Source organism: Polistes canadensis, unplaced genomic scaffold (genome assembly GCF_001313835.1).
Source record: "Polistes canadensis isolate GaletaPanama2010 unplaced genomic scaffold, ASM131383v1 scaffold_170, whole genome shotgun sequence".
NCBI classification, from domain to species: domain Eukaryota; kingdom Metazoa; phylum Arthropoda; class Insecta; order Hymenoptera; family Vespidae; genus Polistes; species Polistes canadensis.
In genome coordinates, this window is record NW_014569717.1 from 307,071 (window position 1) to 320,252 (window position 13,182).

The window sequence follows — 13,182 nt, forward strand, 5'->3', positions numbered from 1 at the left end:
TTTTTTTTTTTTTTTTTTTTTTTTTTTTTTTTACTTCCCTCCCCCTCCTCGATCACGGACCAAACGAAATTCGGTAACCCCGCTTACGTAACTAAACTAACGTTTACGTTTATATCATATCGTTAATCACTACTGGCTTTTTTTTTTTTTTCTTATCTTTTTTTTTATTTCTCTAGACTCTCGCGGTATTATGTTGATCGAATTTAATAAATTCAATTCGACGCGTTAACGGCGCGCGTTAACTTGTATTTCGTTTATATTGAATAATTTTTCACTTTTCCAGACTTCCTTTTTCTTTTTTCTTTTCTTTTCTTTTCTTTTTTTATTCTCTTATTTTTTATTATTTTAAATCGCACGAATACAATACACAATTTCGCTCAGCGTTCTATTATTTCTTATCATTCGTCTTGATTTTTTCCACCCCAAACCCCCCCGAGACCATCAACCCCCAACCCTCCCCGATTTTCTTCTTATATTAGTTTTTCGTTTTATCTTTTCTGTAAAGTTTCATACGTAGAAGAAGTAGTTTTATATTCTCTCTCGTGTGTGGCATATTTTTTTCAATTCATTATAACGTTTCGTATTATCTAATCGGAGTCCAGTCTTCCTAGACGAAGATCGCATATTAAAATCCTAGATTTTATTCGGCAGATTTATTTATTTATTTATTTATTTATTTATTTATTAATTATTTCTTTTTTTTTTTTTCGATTCTTATCTAAAACACACATCCTTTCAGATTTCATTTAATTTTCGGTTAATTAGATCGGTTTAAAATATACGTTGATGACGATGATGATAATAATGATGGTGATGGTGATGATGATGATGATTACGACGACAATGATGATGAAGATGATGATGATGATTGCACGATGGAAGGGTTTACGAAAGGTGACAAGATGAATTTTTGAGTTTTCCTCAAATTACGCGTTCGGTATTGCTTTGTAAAAAAAAAGAAAAGGAAAAAAAAAAAGAAAAATAAGAAAGAAAAATAATCTATGTGTGTACATTAATTTCGTACCGTCTTTCAACCCCCACCCCCATTCACTCCCCTTAAATTCGACGTTCGTTTTCATGGGAATAAAGTTTCATAAAAGCAGGATATGCCTGGGTGGTTTTTTTTTTTTTTAATTTACGCCCAAAAAAGAAAAAAAAAGAACATTTCTCTCTCTCTCTCTCTCTCTTTCTTTTTGTTTATTTATTTTGCGATAGTGAATCAGTCGGTTAATTGAAAAACTTTGAAAAGGAAGAAGTATCAATCCAGCAGCAGCAGCAGCGCATGAAATGCGAGCTACGCAAAATGCAAATTACTTTTCTTTTCGTTCCTTTTTCTCTCTCTTTTCTTTTTCTTTTTGTTTTGTTATTCTTTTTCAAAACACAGGTACACTTCCAACGATTTATTGTTCGTCGCACTATTTCGTTTAGTTTTAGTTTTAGTTTCGTTTCTTTTACAGAGACATTCTCGTTCCCTTTCTGTGACTTCTCTTGTCATCTCTCATCAAATTATTTTTATATTATTTTCAACGTGTATGCAGCAGTTTTCATTGCGTTATTATTATGTGTATTTTCTATGATTATTCAAGATCCCTGGTATCCCTTAACAACTACTAGAAGTATACAGATATAAATTAATCACGTGTCGTAAATTAAAAACTAATGACTAAATCTTGTTTTTTCTTCTTTTCTTTCTTTCTTTCTTTCTTTCTTTCTTTAAAGAACTTTGTACAGTGTATACAAAAGTTTGATATGATAATACTTACATCTTACATTTTTTTCTCGTTACTATTTTGATACTATATATATATATATCTTATATAATATACATAGTATATATATGTAATATATAGATTTATTATATACTATATATATTATATAGCGTTTATATTCGGTCAGTCAAATAGTCTGTTAGTCAGTTTGTTTTTTGTTCCGTGCATAAAAGTGGCTAATAAACAAGTCGTTTACTTTCTCTTCAATTCTCTTCTCTTCTCTTGGGTGTTGCTTACACCGTTTTCCGTTTTCGTGTATACATAAATAGGTACGTGTATGTACATGTGTATGTATATGCAGAGCTAACTCAAAGAGAGATATGAAGCACCCCTAGATCGAGGTTTGGTTTTAAGCGTCTCTGATTAAAATTTTCTTTTTTTTTTTTATTATTATTATTATATATTTTTATTTTGAAACAATATATCATTTTTCTAGTATGATAAATCAATTAATATGAAAATGAAAAAGGAAAAAATTTGATAAAAAAAATATATAAATAAACGACGCTCCTTGCAATTGGGGAATATTGCACGTACCAGCAAAACGCTTTTCACTATCCGATTAATTTTTTTCTACGTTACTTTCAACCCCATGGTTATATTGCGCGTCCTAGGCTAGTGCATTTTGTGCCTAAGCTCTGAGTCGGCCCTGTGTATATGTATTTTAATGTAATATGCGTATGCGTATGCGTATGCGTGGCGTGTGCGTGCGTTGGAAGAATTATCAATTAATTTATTAATTAATACATCACCACAAAAAAAGCGCGAATCATATCGCTTTTCTTAATAAGATTTCAAAATTTTTCAAATTCTTCTCCCTTTCTTTCTTTCTTTTTTTTTCTTCTTTTTCTTTTTTCTTTTTTTTCTCTTTTAATCTCCTTATGATTTTAGGAACATCATATCCAAAATAATATGTATTCGTTATTTGTCGTGGCAAGAATGTACAAGCTCTCGAAAATAAATGCCACGTCTTACTTTATCGATCTATTCAAAACAAAATTTCTCTTTTCTCCGTGTGCGAGAATATCGTGTGAGAACGTAAGACGCGCTTGGAACATTTTCTCGTACGTATAACCCTTTCTTCTTTTTTTTTTTTAATATATATAATAATATTAATAATAATAATAATAATAATAAAAAAAATAATAATATGATAATAATAATGATAATAAAGATAATAATAATAATAATAATAATAATAATAATAATAATAATAATAATAATATTAATGATAATAATCCTACTACAACTTTCGTTCGACCGGATAACGTAATATCAAGTATTTGAATTTCGCGCCAGCTCGAGTTCGGCCATTTTGGATAACTTTAATGAAATTACACGATGGAGAGATACATCCGAGGTGTTCATTAGATTTTCTAGAATACTTCTTAAAACTCGAAACGATGTTACTTTTAAAACACTTTTAAAGAGTGTAACGTGGTTTAGCTGGTAAAGATTGGTGTATCCAAGAATCGTCAAACTCTCTCTCTCTCTCTCTCTCTTTCGGAAAGTTTCTCTTGGTATTTTCGAGAGTTTACCACAGGGCTGAGAACTCTGCCGAAAACTCAAATGAGCCGTTCAACATTCGTTTACCGACTAATACTATCTTCGAACTCGAGCAGACCGATTGTCGATTACTCTCACGTTCCCAGTCTCTCTCTCTCTCTCTCTCTCTCTCTCGCTCTCTCGCTCTCTCTCTCTTTCTGCACAAATAGCGCCCGTATCGAGAAAAACTTTTTACTATTTATATATTGCTCGGAAAGTTGGCCATGTTCCACCATTGTCTTTTATTTTTCTTCTTTCATTTCTTCTACTTCTTCTTCTTCCTCTTCATCTTCTTCTTCTTCTTCTTCTTCTTCTTATTTTTTTCTTCTTTTACACAGAGTCTTCTCGCTTATCTTTCTCCTTTCATCAATTGGTATAGGAAGATGTTTCTAATGAAATGCCTTAAAATACACGACAAACGAATTAGGATACTTAAATATAAATGCATTATCGTCATCGATCCCCGTCTTGTCGTTGGCCCTTCTTCTATTTCTCGCCTCGAAGAGAAAAGCCATAAATTCTTGGACTTTGTACAAGTAATTTAGATTTGAAAGCCCTTCTTCTTCTTTTTCTTTTTTTTCTTCTCCCGATGATAACCAACGCGATAATGTACATCACAAGTTGATTTTTCTTTTGTTTTTCTTGCTTTCTTTCTTTCTTTCTTTTCTCTTTTGTTAAATGAAACACGTTCGTGTACACGTGTTCGTCGTATCTATTTATTCGTTCGTTCGTTCGTGAGTCTTCACACTTAGAATAATGTGCCAGACAAATGATCCTTCGACCACGACCTCGTTGGTCAAGGCAGGTTTTGATAGATTCTTCTTTTCTCGTGTTCATACTTAGCTGTCGCGATGATCGCTAGGGCGATTAGGTTCTGAAACTCCCGTTGTTGGATTATTTGCACTCGCGAGGAGGCTGTTGAGTTTGTTATATCTTTGACTTCCTGAGCTACTCATCGTATTGGATGCTGAAGAACTGTGCTGGGGATAACTACCTGTTCTAGAGAAGCTAGGCACTTTGTCTGTAACAATAATAATAATAGACAAAATTACGTTAATGTTATTATCTCTAATTAGAAACTCGATTCTTGCATTTGAATATTGATGCGATGATTAATCATTCATTTATGAGTTATATTTTTTTATCTACTCTACATTTTTACATTTTAATTTCTATATTTAATTGAAAAACAGTATTTGTCTATAACAACAAGCTTCAGACAGCAGAAACTTTAATTTTGCATTCAGGACGTTCGGTATTACTCTGCTGCATTTGGCGATTGCCATTAACCAACCGACTTCGATTGGTCGAATCTTGAAGTAAAATTACACCAATTACCAATTAAACTACCAATTACCAATTATTACCAATTACATGTGGCGTTCACTGAATACTCGACTTCCTGAATGACCCCATTGTCTCATCTTTCGTATTTCCGTATAAATAAAGAGTCTGGACATGTCTTGGGAAAAGAAAAAAAAAAAACAAACGCGAGAATGACCGATCGAGAATTGTTTTAAAGTCGAGTTATAAAAATCGTATAGGAGAGAGAAAAAAGATATTATTATTATTATTATTGTGAAAATGATCAAATATTTAAGAATTATTAATTAATGTATGATAGGAGGGTGGGGGGAAGTTGGACAAGATGAAAACATAACGTTCTGATTTATGTTTTACCTTATCCAACTTCCCCTTGTGATAAATTTATTAATAATTGTATTTTTCGACGTGATAAAAACAACTAATTGATTTAAGAATTATATTATCAATAAATTTTCGATGAATTACCTTTGCAGCGATTATGCCTCGATCTGTCCTGCGAGCCGATGCTTCCACATTGCCTTTGTGGAATACAAGAGTAGTTGCTGTCGCTGCTATAAGCAGGAGACGATGCTCTGTTGTTTCTTCTACGTGGACTCTTGTTGTCCCTACTTCTCGATTCGCTTCTATTGTGAGCACATCCGGATTGTGCGAATTGATTGTTATATTCGATCGTATCGGCGTAAAGACAGCTTGATTCGGAGCAAGAGTAACACATGTCCGAGTGGGTGTTCGAATCGCAGGATTTTCTATCCCATTCGTCGTTTTCTTGTTGATAAAGATCTTCGCCGCGGAATATCGCATCGTTGCGTCTGTAAATATCGTCACTCATGGCGACTGAATGTTCTATATGAGGATTAGGATGATTGATACGGCTGAAAGCGTTGTCGTGATTTCTGTAATTGTCCGGGACGCCATTGTGATGACCGTAAATCACGGAACCACTTTCGTATTCGTTCTCTTGAGTTTTATAATCGTAATGATTGAAGCCTTGAGGGAAACAGGGTACCGGTGGTGGATTAGTTTGCGGTGGCAGTGTAGTGTATCTTCCACTTTGTTGCATGTTCGCGTGAGCTACTATGTCGTGCGGAGGTTGCCCAGTCCAGGGTGTTGGTGAGGAACTGAAACTGTTGCCTGCTCTGATAGGTGGTGTCGGTGGGCTTTGCGAATTGCACGATCCAGAACCATCTAAATCATTTTGAATGTTCCTCTTACCTAAGTGAGGACTGAACGAGACTTGTTGGTGATGCTGCTGTTGTTGCGATTGTTGTTGTGGCGGCTGCTGTTGTTGTTGTTGTTGTTGGATTCTTCCAGACAGCAATGTTCCCGAAGGAGGTGGGTGTTCCGGGGGAGGCGGTAGCATATCGCACCAATTGGGCATTGCTGTGCCGCTTGTGCTTACTGCACTTTGGGGATCGTTTGATAACGGTATCCTGTATTGCGGTCTTCTTTGTATATCGGCGTTCTCATCGGTGTACACGCTGCTAGTGTTATCGCTGCTGGGTGACATAGTTGATTTGTTGTGTTCCTGATTCGAATCCAAACTGGAGTAATCAGGTTTCATGCAAGAATCGCTGGAATTTGATTTCTGTCCGCTGGTTTCCATCGAGTCTGGGCTTCGATTGCCAACGCATAACGTGGTAGTAGCGTATGGTTCGGGTGGTGCTTGCAATTGTTTTCTGGAATTGTAAAACGTAGTCAAGTTGACTTCGGCGTATTCCGAGCCAGTCATGCTGACGATCCCTGGAGCAAGCATCTGCTGGTTATTTAACAGCTTAGTTTCGCACTCCTTATCGGTGGGACCCTGAAGAGTGTTCGAAGGTCTCCAGCCACGTTCCAACCATAAAGTGTCCTTATTCAGCTGACATATGTCGTTTGCCGTACTCACCGGAACATTTAAATGACCTAATTGTTTGCTCATCGCCTGTCTGCGTTTCACGTAAAGAGCACCCAAGAGAAAAGCGACGACAGCGAAGACCATCGTAATTACCAGTATTAGGAACCAAGTTTCTCTAACGATGGAGACGCTTCCGTGACTCGGATCTGTCCGAGGTGGAAATTGCGTTAATTGACCTGGATCCATATTTAGTAGAGTCGGATTTGAGAAAGGTCCTAATCCAACGCGGGTCAAACCAGCTACGCGTGCCGTGTAAAGTCCACCCGATGAGAGACTATTGATCACGACTGATGTCGTAGAAGCATTTAATGACATTTGACCTAAAACTTTATTACTGCTGTTGCTCTTTATTTGAATCTGTAAATAAGAGATACAGAAATTAAACAATTAAGAGAAACGTCGTTCTTATTAAACGTAAAATAAAATTCAATCCAAATCTCACTTTGTATCCTATCAATTGTCCATTCTGTGCATTCTTCGGGGGAGGTGACCATCGTACGAACGCCGAAGTTATATTGATCATACCAACGTGGACGTTTTCCGGTGCACTAGACGGTACATCCTCCAAAGTTGTAGCCAATTTCACATTGCTAGGTCTCCCTTCTATAGTTTTGTAGAATGGCACAAGGAAGAACTCGTAACGCGTGTACTTCTCTAAATTGGTTAGAACGTAACTAGTTGCACCAGCGTTTAATACAGTCACCATACGATATTCTGGTTTCTCGGTGAGTTCACGATACCGTATATAAAGACCCTCAACTAAATCAGCTGCGCCAAGTATCTAAAACACAAAGAGGAAGCGCGTTCAAGGATCGCTTTCAACCGGACGAAGGGGATTTGCGTTTGTCACTGTCCAAGTAACCGCTTTTGATCTCGAACTTACGTCCCACATAATTTTAACGCTGGTACTGCTCAACGGTTGGACTTCCTTCAAGTGCAGTATCTCGCTGTTAAGCCGATCCCTCGCGCGAATCAATTCTATCTGCGGTACCGTCCGTTGATCAAGGCTGCTCGTGTGAGCGACATCGGACAACGGTCCAGGAAGCGACAAGCCCTGACTATTTTCGGCACGCACTAGGAACACGTAGTTGGTGTCAGGCTTTAAATCCATTACCTGTAACAGGAAATGTTGATATTTATCATCGTCATCATCATCATTATTATTATTTATTATTATTACTACTAGTTATATTTATGGATGCATGGAAATACTCTAAAAGAGAATTTATTTCCTAATGAAACACAACAAACAGTTAATAATAAAAGAATCTTGATTTATAAATTGCACTTATTAATCAAATCAAATTAATTGATATGATACTTACGGTGTATGTATCGTCGGTTACACTGGTAGCTGCAACAACCCAACCAGTATTCAGATTGCTACTGAAGTACTCGATGTTATAACCAATGATTTTGCTTTGGCCCTCGTTGCCAGGGCTCCAAGTCAAAGTAACCGAGTTGCTTGTAGCGTTTATGATTCTAGGTTTACTCGGGCTCTGCGGCAATGCTGATATTTCCGGAGTTCTGTGAAAGGTCGTCGTCGTGCTAACCGTCAATGTGGCAGACCAAGATGTATTTCCAGATTCTGAGCTTGCTATACAAGTATATAAACCAGAGTCGCTCATTTGAAGATCGTCGATAAACAACGTTCCATTGTTGGCCATCGTGATACGATTTCCTAATTGGATGAGAACACCGTCCTTGTGCCAGTGTACCTTTGGGGTTGGAGTACCAACTGCACGGCAGGGTAACGTAGCAACGCTTTTAACAGGAAGCGTCTGATTTGCAGGACCCAACTCGATTATCGGAGGTGGTATATCTTCAGCAGACATCACCTTTTTTTTTTAACAGGAAAAAACGAGTCGTTTTAGCATCACTTCGTTTCGTTTCGTTTTATTTCGTTTTATTTCAAAGAGATAACGAGTTTAAGTTAACTCGTATACAGGTGTAATAAAGTCTTTGTCTCCATTGTTATGATACCTTTAGAGCGTGCACCTTTAGATTATTGTTACCTCAGGTGTCGAGGGCTTACCTGAAGGAATACAGTCGCCGTACTTGCACCAGCTTGGCTGATGACGCTGCACACATAATGGCCCTCATCCTTCCTTATCACACCTTTTATGCGCAAACTTCCGTCCTGAGTGACCGTATATCGTTCCTGATAAGTGTTTCCCGGAAACATCAGCTCCTGAGAGCCCTCGCGGGTCCAAAATATCGAGGGCTTTGGAGAACCACGAGCGGAACACGAAAAGGACACATCCGATCCAGTACTAACAGTTTCGTCTTTTGGAAAATTGATGAATACTGGTCTCGCTGTGTTTAAAAAAACAACACAAGGATAATATATTCAAATTATAATTTTAACTCTGAACCTTTCTTCAATTATTTTCAAAGCGATTCGTCGTCAAACAATTGTTCTTTTTTTTTTTTATCTTTCCATGAAAATAAAAAAATAATTTATAACGACAGCAGAACAAGGGATTTATCTTGTTTAAAGAAAAAAATTATTAACGTTATCGTGGTGACATTTAAGTAAGTAAGTAAGTAAGTAAATAAGTAAGTAAGTAAGTAAGTAAGTAAGTAAGCAAACGCTAAGCCTTCGTATTCTTCGACCGGTTGTTAGAATGCATTACGGAAAGAACTAGTAAATTTACAATAGCTTGGCCTAGAGTATACAGATACCGGTTTCGAAGTATCGCAAACGTGTCCATTTATTTTTAGTATCTCCATGACGCTAATGACTCTTTGGTAAAAGATTAAAAATGAAATATCTGACTATTTTATGCGAATATACGAACGAACGAACTGGTCCTCGTTGTTGACGTTGTAAGAACTATTTCCGAGACAATGAGTCAAGCCCCCTCCTATCCTTCCCTCCTCTCTGCCAATCGATTAATTTCTATTTATACTCACAATGAATTGTAAGAACTGCACTCGCCGAAATAGCCCCGACGTCGTTCTCAGCGTCGCAAATATACGTTCCCTGATCCTCGGGTGTTACCCTCTCGATGCGCAAACTTTTGTCATCCAATATGTGGCCCCGGCCAATCGGCATTTTTCCATCGTTTCTACGCCATAAGATTTCAGGTGGTGGGTCCCCACCAACCCGACAAGCAAATTCCGCGGTTTGATCCGTCAGAATAGTTTGGTTACTTGGCATGGCAGTGAAATATGGTTTCACTAAAAGAACCAATTAATCGATTTCATTGATTTTATTTTATTCGAAGAGTAATATCAAGTATCGGATTAGATCTATTAGAGTGTCCTCCCATAAGTCTTGAATTTTTGTCACGGTGTTTCATATAGATTTTAATATATCACTTTCATTTGAACATTGAAAACATATTTCATTTGATACAATGGACTTTTTAATCCGGATTTATGAATTACATTCTATAGTCTGTTGATTAATTTTCTCAACTGTTTTACTTTTTCTTTTTTTTTTATAATCAACATTATAGAATGAACAGATTTTTTATGCTAACATTATTATGATATTGTACATACTCAAATCGATACCAACATTATTTTACTTCAATTACAATCAATCGAACCACAATCCAAAGAATTTCTATTTCATTTTAATAAAGCCAACAACAATCAAATTCAAAAAAGATATCAATAGTAATCCATACCGTGTACAGTGAGTAAAGCAACGTTAGATTCCTTAAGTCCGACCATGTTTTCGGCAACGCACTGATACTTCCCGTGATCCGCTTGTCTTACGTCGGAGATCAACAAGTTTCCACCGTCGACGAGAGTAATTCTATAAAAAAACAAAAATAAAACAAACGAACGAACCAAAAAAAAGAAAAAACAGAAATGAAAAGGGTTAGCAAAAAGACAAACCGAAAGGTCGGGGGGGGGGACTGAAGAGAAAAAAGTCATTGGGGCAGCAGCAAAATCGTTTAGATCGATTGGTTCATCATGGAAAAACATGGGGAATGGAAATTACTCTCTTTTTATGAGAATGACAGAGGTGATGGTAGGTTGGGAGGAAGGTGGAGGGTTTTAAAGAGAGATGGGACGACGATTGGGAGAGGAGGGGGTCAGGGAGGGGGTGGGGGGAAGGGGGGGACACAACACGCACGTAGAATGTCACCGTCGGACGGACTACTAATTAACGAGTTCGGTGAGAGAGGTTCGAAGGCATCATGGGAGTGTGAGAGTGACTAAATGAGTGAGTGTGAGTGAGTGAGTAAATGAGAGAGAGAGAGAGAGAGAGAAGCAACGAGGCAGCATTAAATCAATCGCTCCTCGATTACACCCTTTAATTTATAGCGCCCGTTAATTTCGCTGTCGACGAGAGATCGTGTTTCCTCGGTGCTCTTCGAACGGGGCATTTAAGCGCAGCAAAACCCGCGCAAATGCTGCTGCTGCTTGCATAGTGCACTTGCACAGTGCACTTGCACAGTACAGTGTGCACTCTCTCTCTCTCTCTCTTTCTCTCTTTCTGTCTATCTGTCTGTCTGTTTCTCTCACTCTCACTCAGTCACTCTCTGCGTGCTAACGTCAGAAACGTGCGTGCTAAACGTAACCGGATTTAATTCCTACTACTCCGAGTCTAAATTATCGTCCGTTCGATATATATATATATGTGTATATGTATATGTATATCCGTTTGTTGTTTCTATCGGAATAGGGCTTGGAGGAAACTTTTGACGATATTGATTTTTCGGAGGTTTAAACGGTTCCATCGAGCACTACGAATTGAACCCTGGATTTTCATCGATAGAGGCTTACATTTTGTTTTCTTTTTTATCTTTTTTTCTCTCTCTCTCTCTCTCTCGCGCGTGTTTTTTCTTTTTTTTCCTTTACTGTTGATTTTGTAATTTTCTTTTTGTTTTTTATTTTTTCAAAAATGAAATCGTATTTTATTAAGATATACAAAAAAGTATCGTTATTATTAAAATGATATAAGTAATACTACTTATTTATATATATATATACGTAAAATAGAAAATCAATGAGGAAAAAATAATTAATTTTCCTCGTATTTATAGAAATACGAAATTATCTAGCTGTCCGTCAAAGTTTTATTGATTTTTGTTGTTCTCTTGTATAAAATCATTGACACGGAGAGGGGGTCTGGGAAATTTATGAATTATTCTTTTAATAGAACTATAATAGGAATATTAATTCGAAGACATGAAGGACGTTTTCTGACACGGTTATCGATGGGGAATGCGTGCAGGGAATGGACAGGACGTCGAAATTCAAGATAGTGAAGATATATATATATATATATATACTGACATAGAGTGAGGGGAAGGTAGAGAATGGATGATTCGGTAGTACTCACCGTTTGTTGTTTTCCAAGTCTATAACGTGACCGTTCCGCTTCCAATGGAGGGTTGGTTCCGGATGACCTCTGGGTGGTCCGCATTCTAGCATGGCGGTTTCTCCAGCAGCCACCCTCGTGTTCTGCGGTTCTGTCCGAAACTCGTCTCGTAGTACTGCAATCATCCAAATGCACGAAGCATTAAAGCATTGGTAGGTAGGTAGGTTGGTAGGTAGGTAGGTAGGTAGGTAGGTAGGTAGGTATGTGTATGTGTATGTGTATTATCGATCGATGATTCTCCAACGATTTCTCCTTCTATCAATCTACTATCTTTCTCTCTCTCTCTCTCTCTCTCTTTCTCTCTTTGACGAAATTCGAGAGATTCGTCGAATATTCGCTTTGTCCCGAAAAATATTCATTGGTATATATGTGTATATATATGTTATACTTTATATAAGATTCTTATATATGTTAGTATGCATTATACGTGTAAAAGGTGGATTCAACAAATGTTGCTACAATCCTGAATAGGAATGATACCTTTTAAGAAATAATAAAAATCGAAATAGTGACGAAATCTTTTGTCTTATATCTAATAAAAAGTAAATCTTTATGTATTAGTTGGCTTATCCCCCCGTTATCCTTTATCCCGGGCAATGAAAATATGCAAAATAAATATGAATACATTTGTATATTTCAAAGATTATTATATTATATTCTCGGGTATAATTCGTAAGATCGAGATCTATCGATAATTAAATATAATATGTAAAATTTACAATATATATATATTATATTTTCTTCTCACTTATTTTTCATATTTTCAACTTTTGCGCGTTTGTAGATTTACATGGTGGTTGGGAATTAAGAGTAGGGGAATGGTGAGAAGGGGGAGGCTGCTAACAGGTAAACGAAAATTGGAAACAAAGTGTAAGTCTCGTTTTATATTCAAACAAAAAGTGAAAACGTTGTTATGCGAGATGAAAGAAACAAAAAAAAAAAGAAAAAGAAGATAAAAAAAAAGAAGAAAACATTCGTAGCAAAAGGAGAGGATAGATATCCTCCATCCTTCGGCGACGGGGGGAGTGGGGGTGGTGCGAAATTTCGAAATAATACCTATGAACAACCAACGTGTGCAACTCGCAACATTTATCTTCCCGGAACGGTATAAAACGGTCTTTAAAAGCGGCCGCGAATATACGCGTCTAGGGGCCCGAGTCAATGTAGAAATTTATTTGTCTGGGGTGGTGGTGGTGGTGGTGGTGGTGGTGGCGGCGGCGGCACGGCGAAAAAAAGAAGAAGAAAAAAAAAAAGTTAAACACGAGAAGCTGTTAGAGAGAAAGAGAGAGAGAGAGAGAGAGAGA

At 37.1% G+C, this 13,182-nt stretch overlaps 1 protein-coding gene across 2 annotated transcripts; it reads right to left on the reverse strand.

The window, feature by feature from the left end:
• Positions 1-2,968: 2,968 nt before the first annotated feature.
• On the reverse strand, positions 2,969-12,018 carry LOC106789203 (roundabout homolog 1-like). 2 transcript variants are annotated; one of them, XM_014753218.1, is made up of 10 exons: positions 11,840-12,018; positions 10,173-10,303; positions 9,451-9,717; positions 8,570-8,850; positions 7,860-8,372; positions 7,418-7,648; positions 6,977-7,315; positions 6,526-6,891; positions 5,106-6,441; positions 2,969-4,335 (listed from the first exon to the last, which is right to left on the reverse strand). In XM_014753218.1, the coding sequence occupies exons 1-10, from the start codon at positions 12,001-12,003 to the stop codon at positions 4,154-4,156; spliced, it is 3,810 nt and encodes a 1,269-aa protein (XP_014608704.1). In that variant the 5' UTR covers positions 12,004-12,018; the 3' UTR covers positions 2,969-4,153. The 2 variants fall into 2 exon arrangements, with proteins under 2 accessions (XP_014608704.1, XP_014608703.1); XM_014753217.1 differs by having other exon boundaries at positions 5,106-6,891.
• Positions 12,019-13,182: the final 1,164 nt, after the last annotated feature.

What these genes read in the sequence shown, in the direction of transcription:
- LOC106789203 (XM_014753217.1), bottom strand. Translation starts at nt 12,003, where the DNA reads ATGATTGCAGTACTACGAGACGAGTTTCGGACAGAACCGCAGAACACG. An exon ending in TGCTTTACTCACTGTACACG is followed by an intron (nt 9,718 to 10,172) that starts GTATGGATTACT and finishes TGGTTCTTTTAG; the next exon opens with TGAAACCATATTTCACTGCC. An exon ending in TGCAGTTCTTACAATTCATT is followed by an intron (nt 8,851 to 9,450) that starts GTGAGTATAAAT and finishes TTTTAAACACAG; the next exon opens with CGAGACCAGTATTCATCAAT.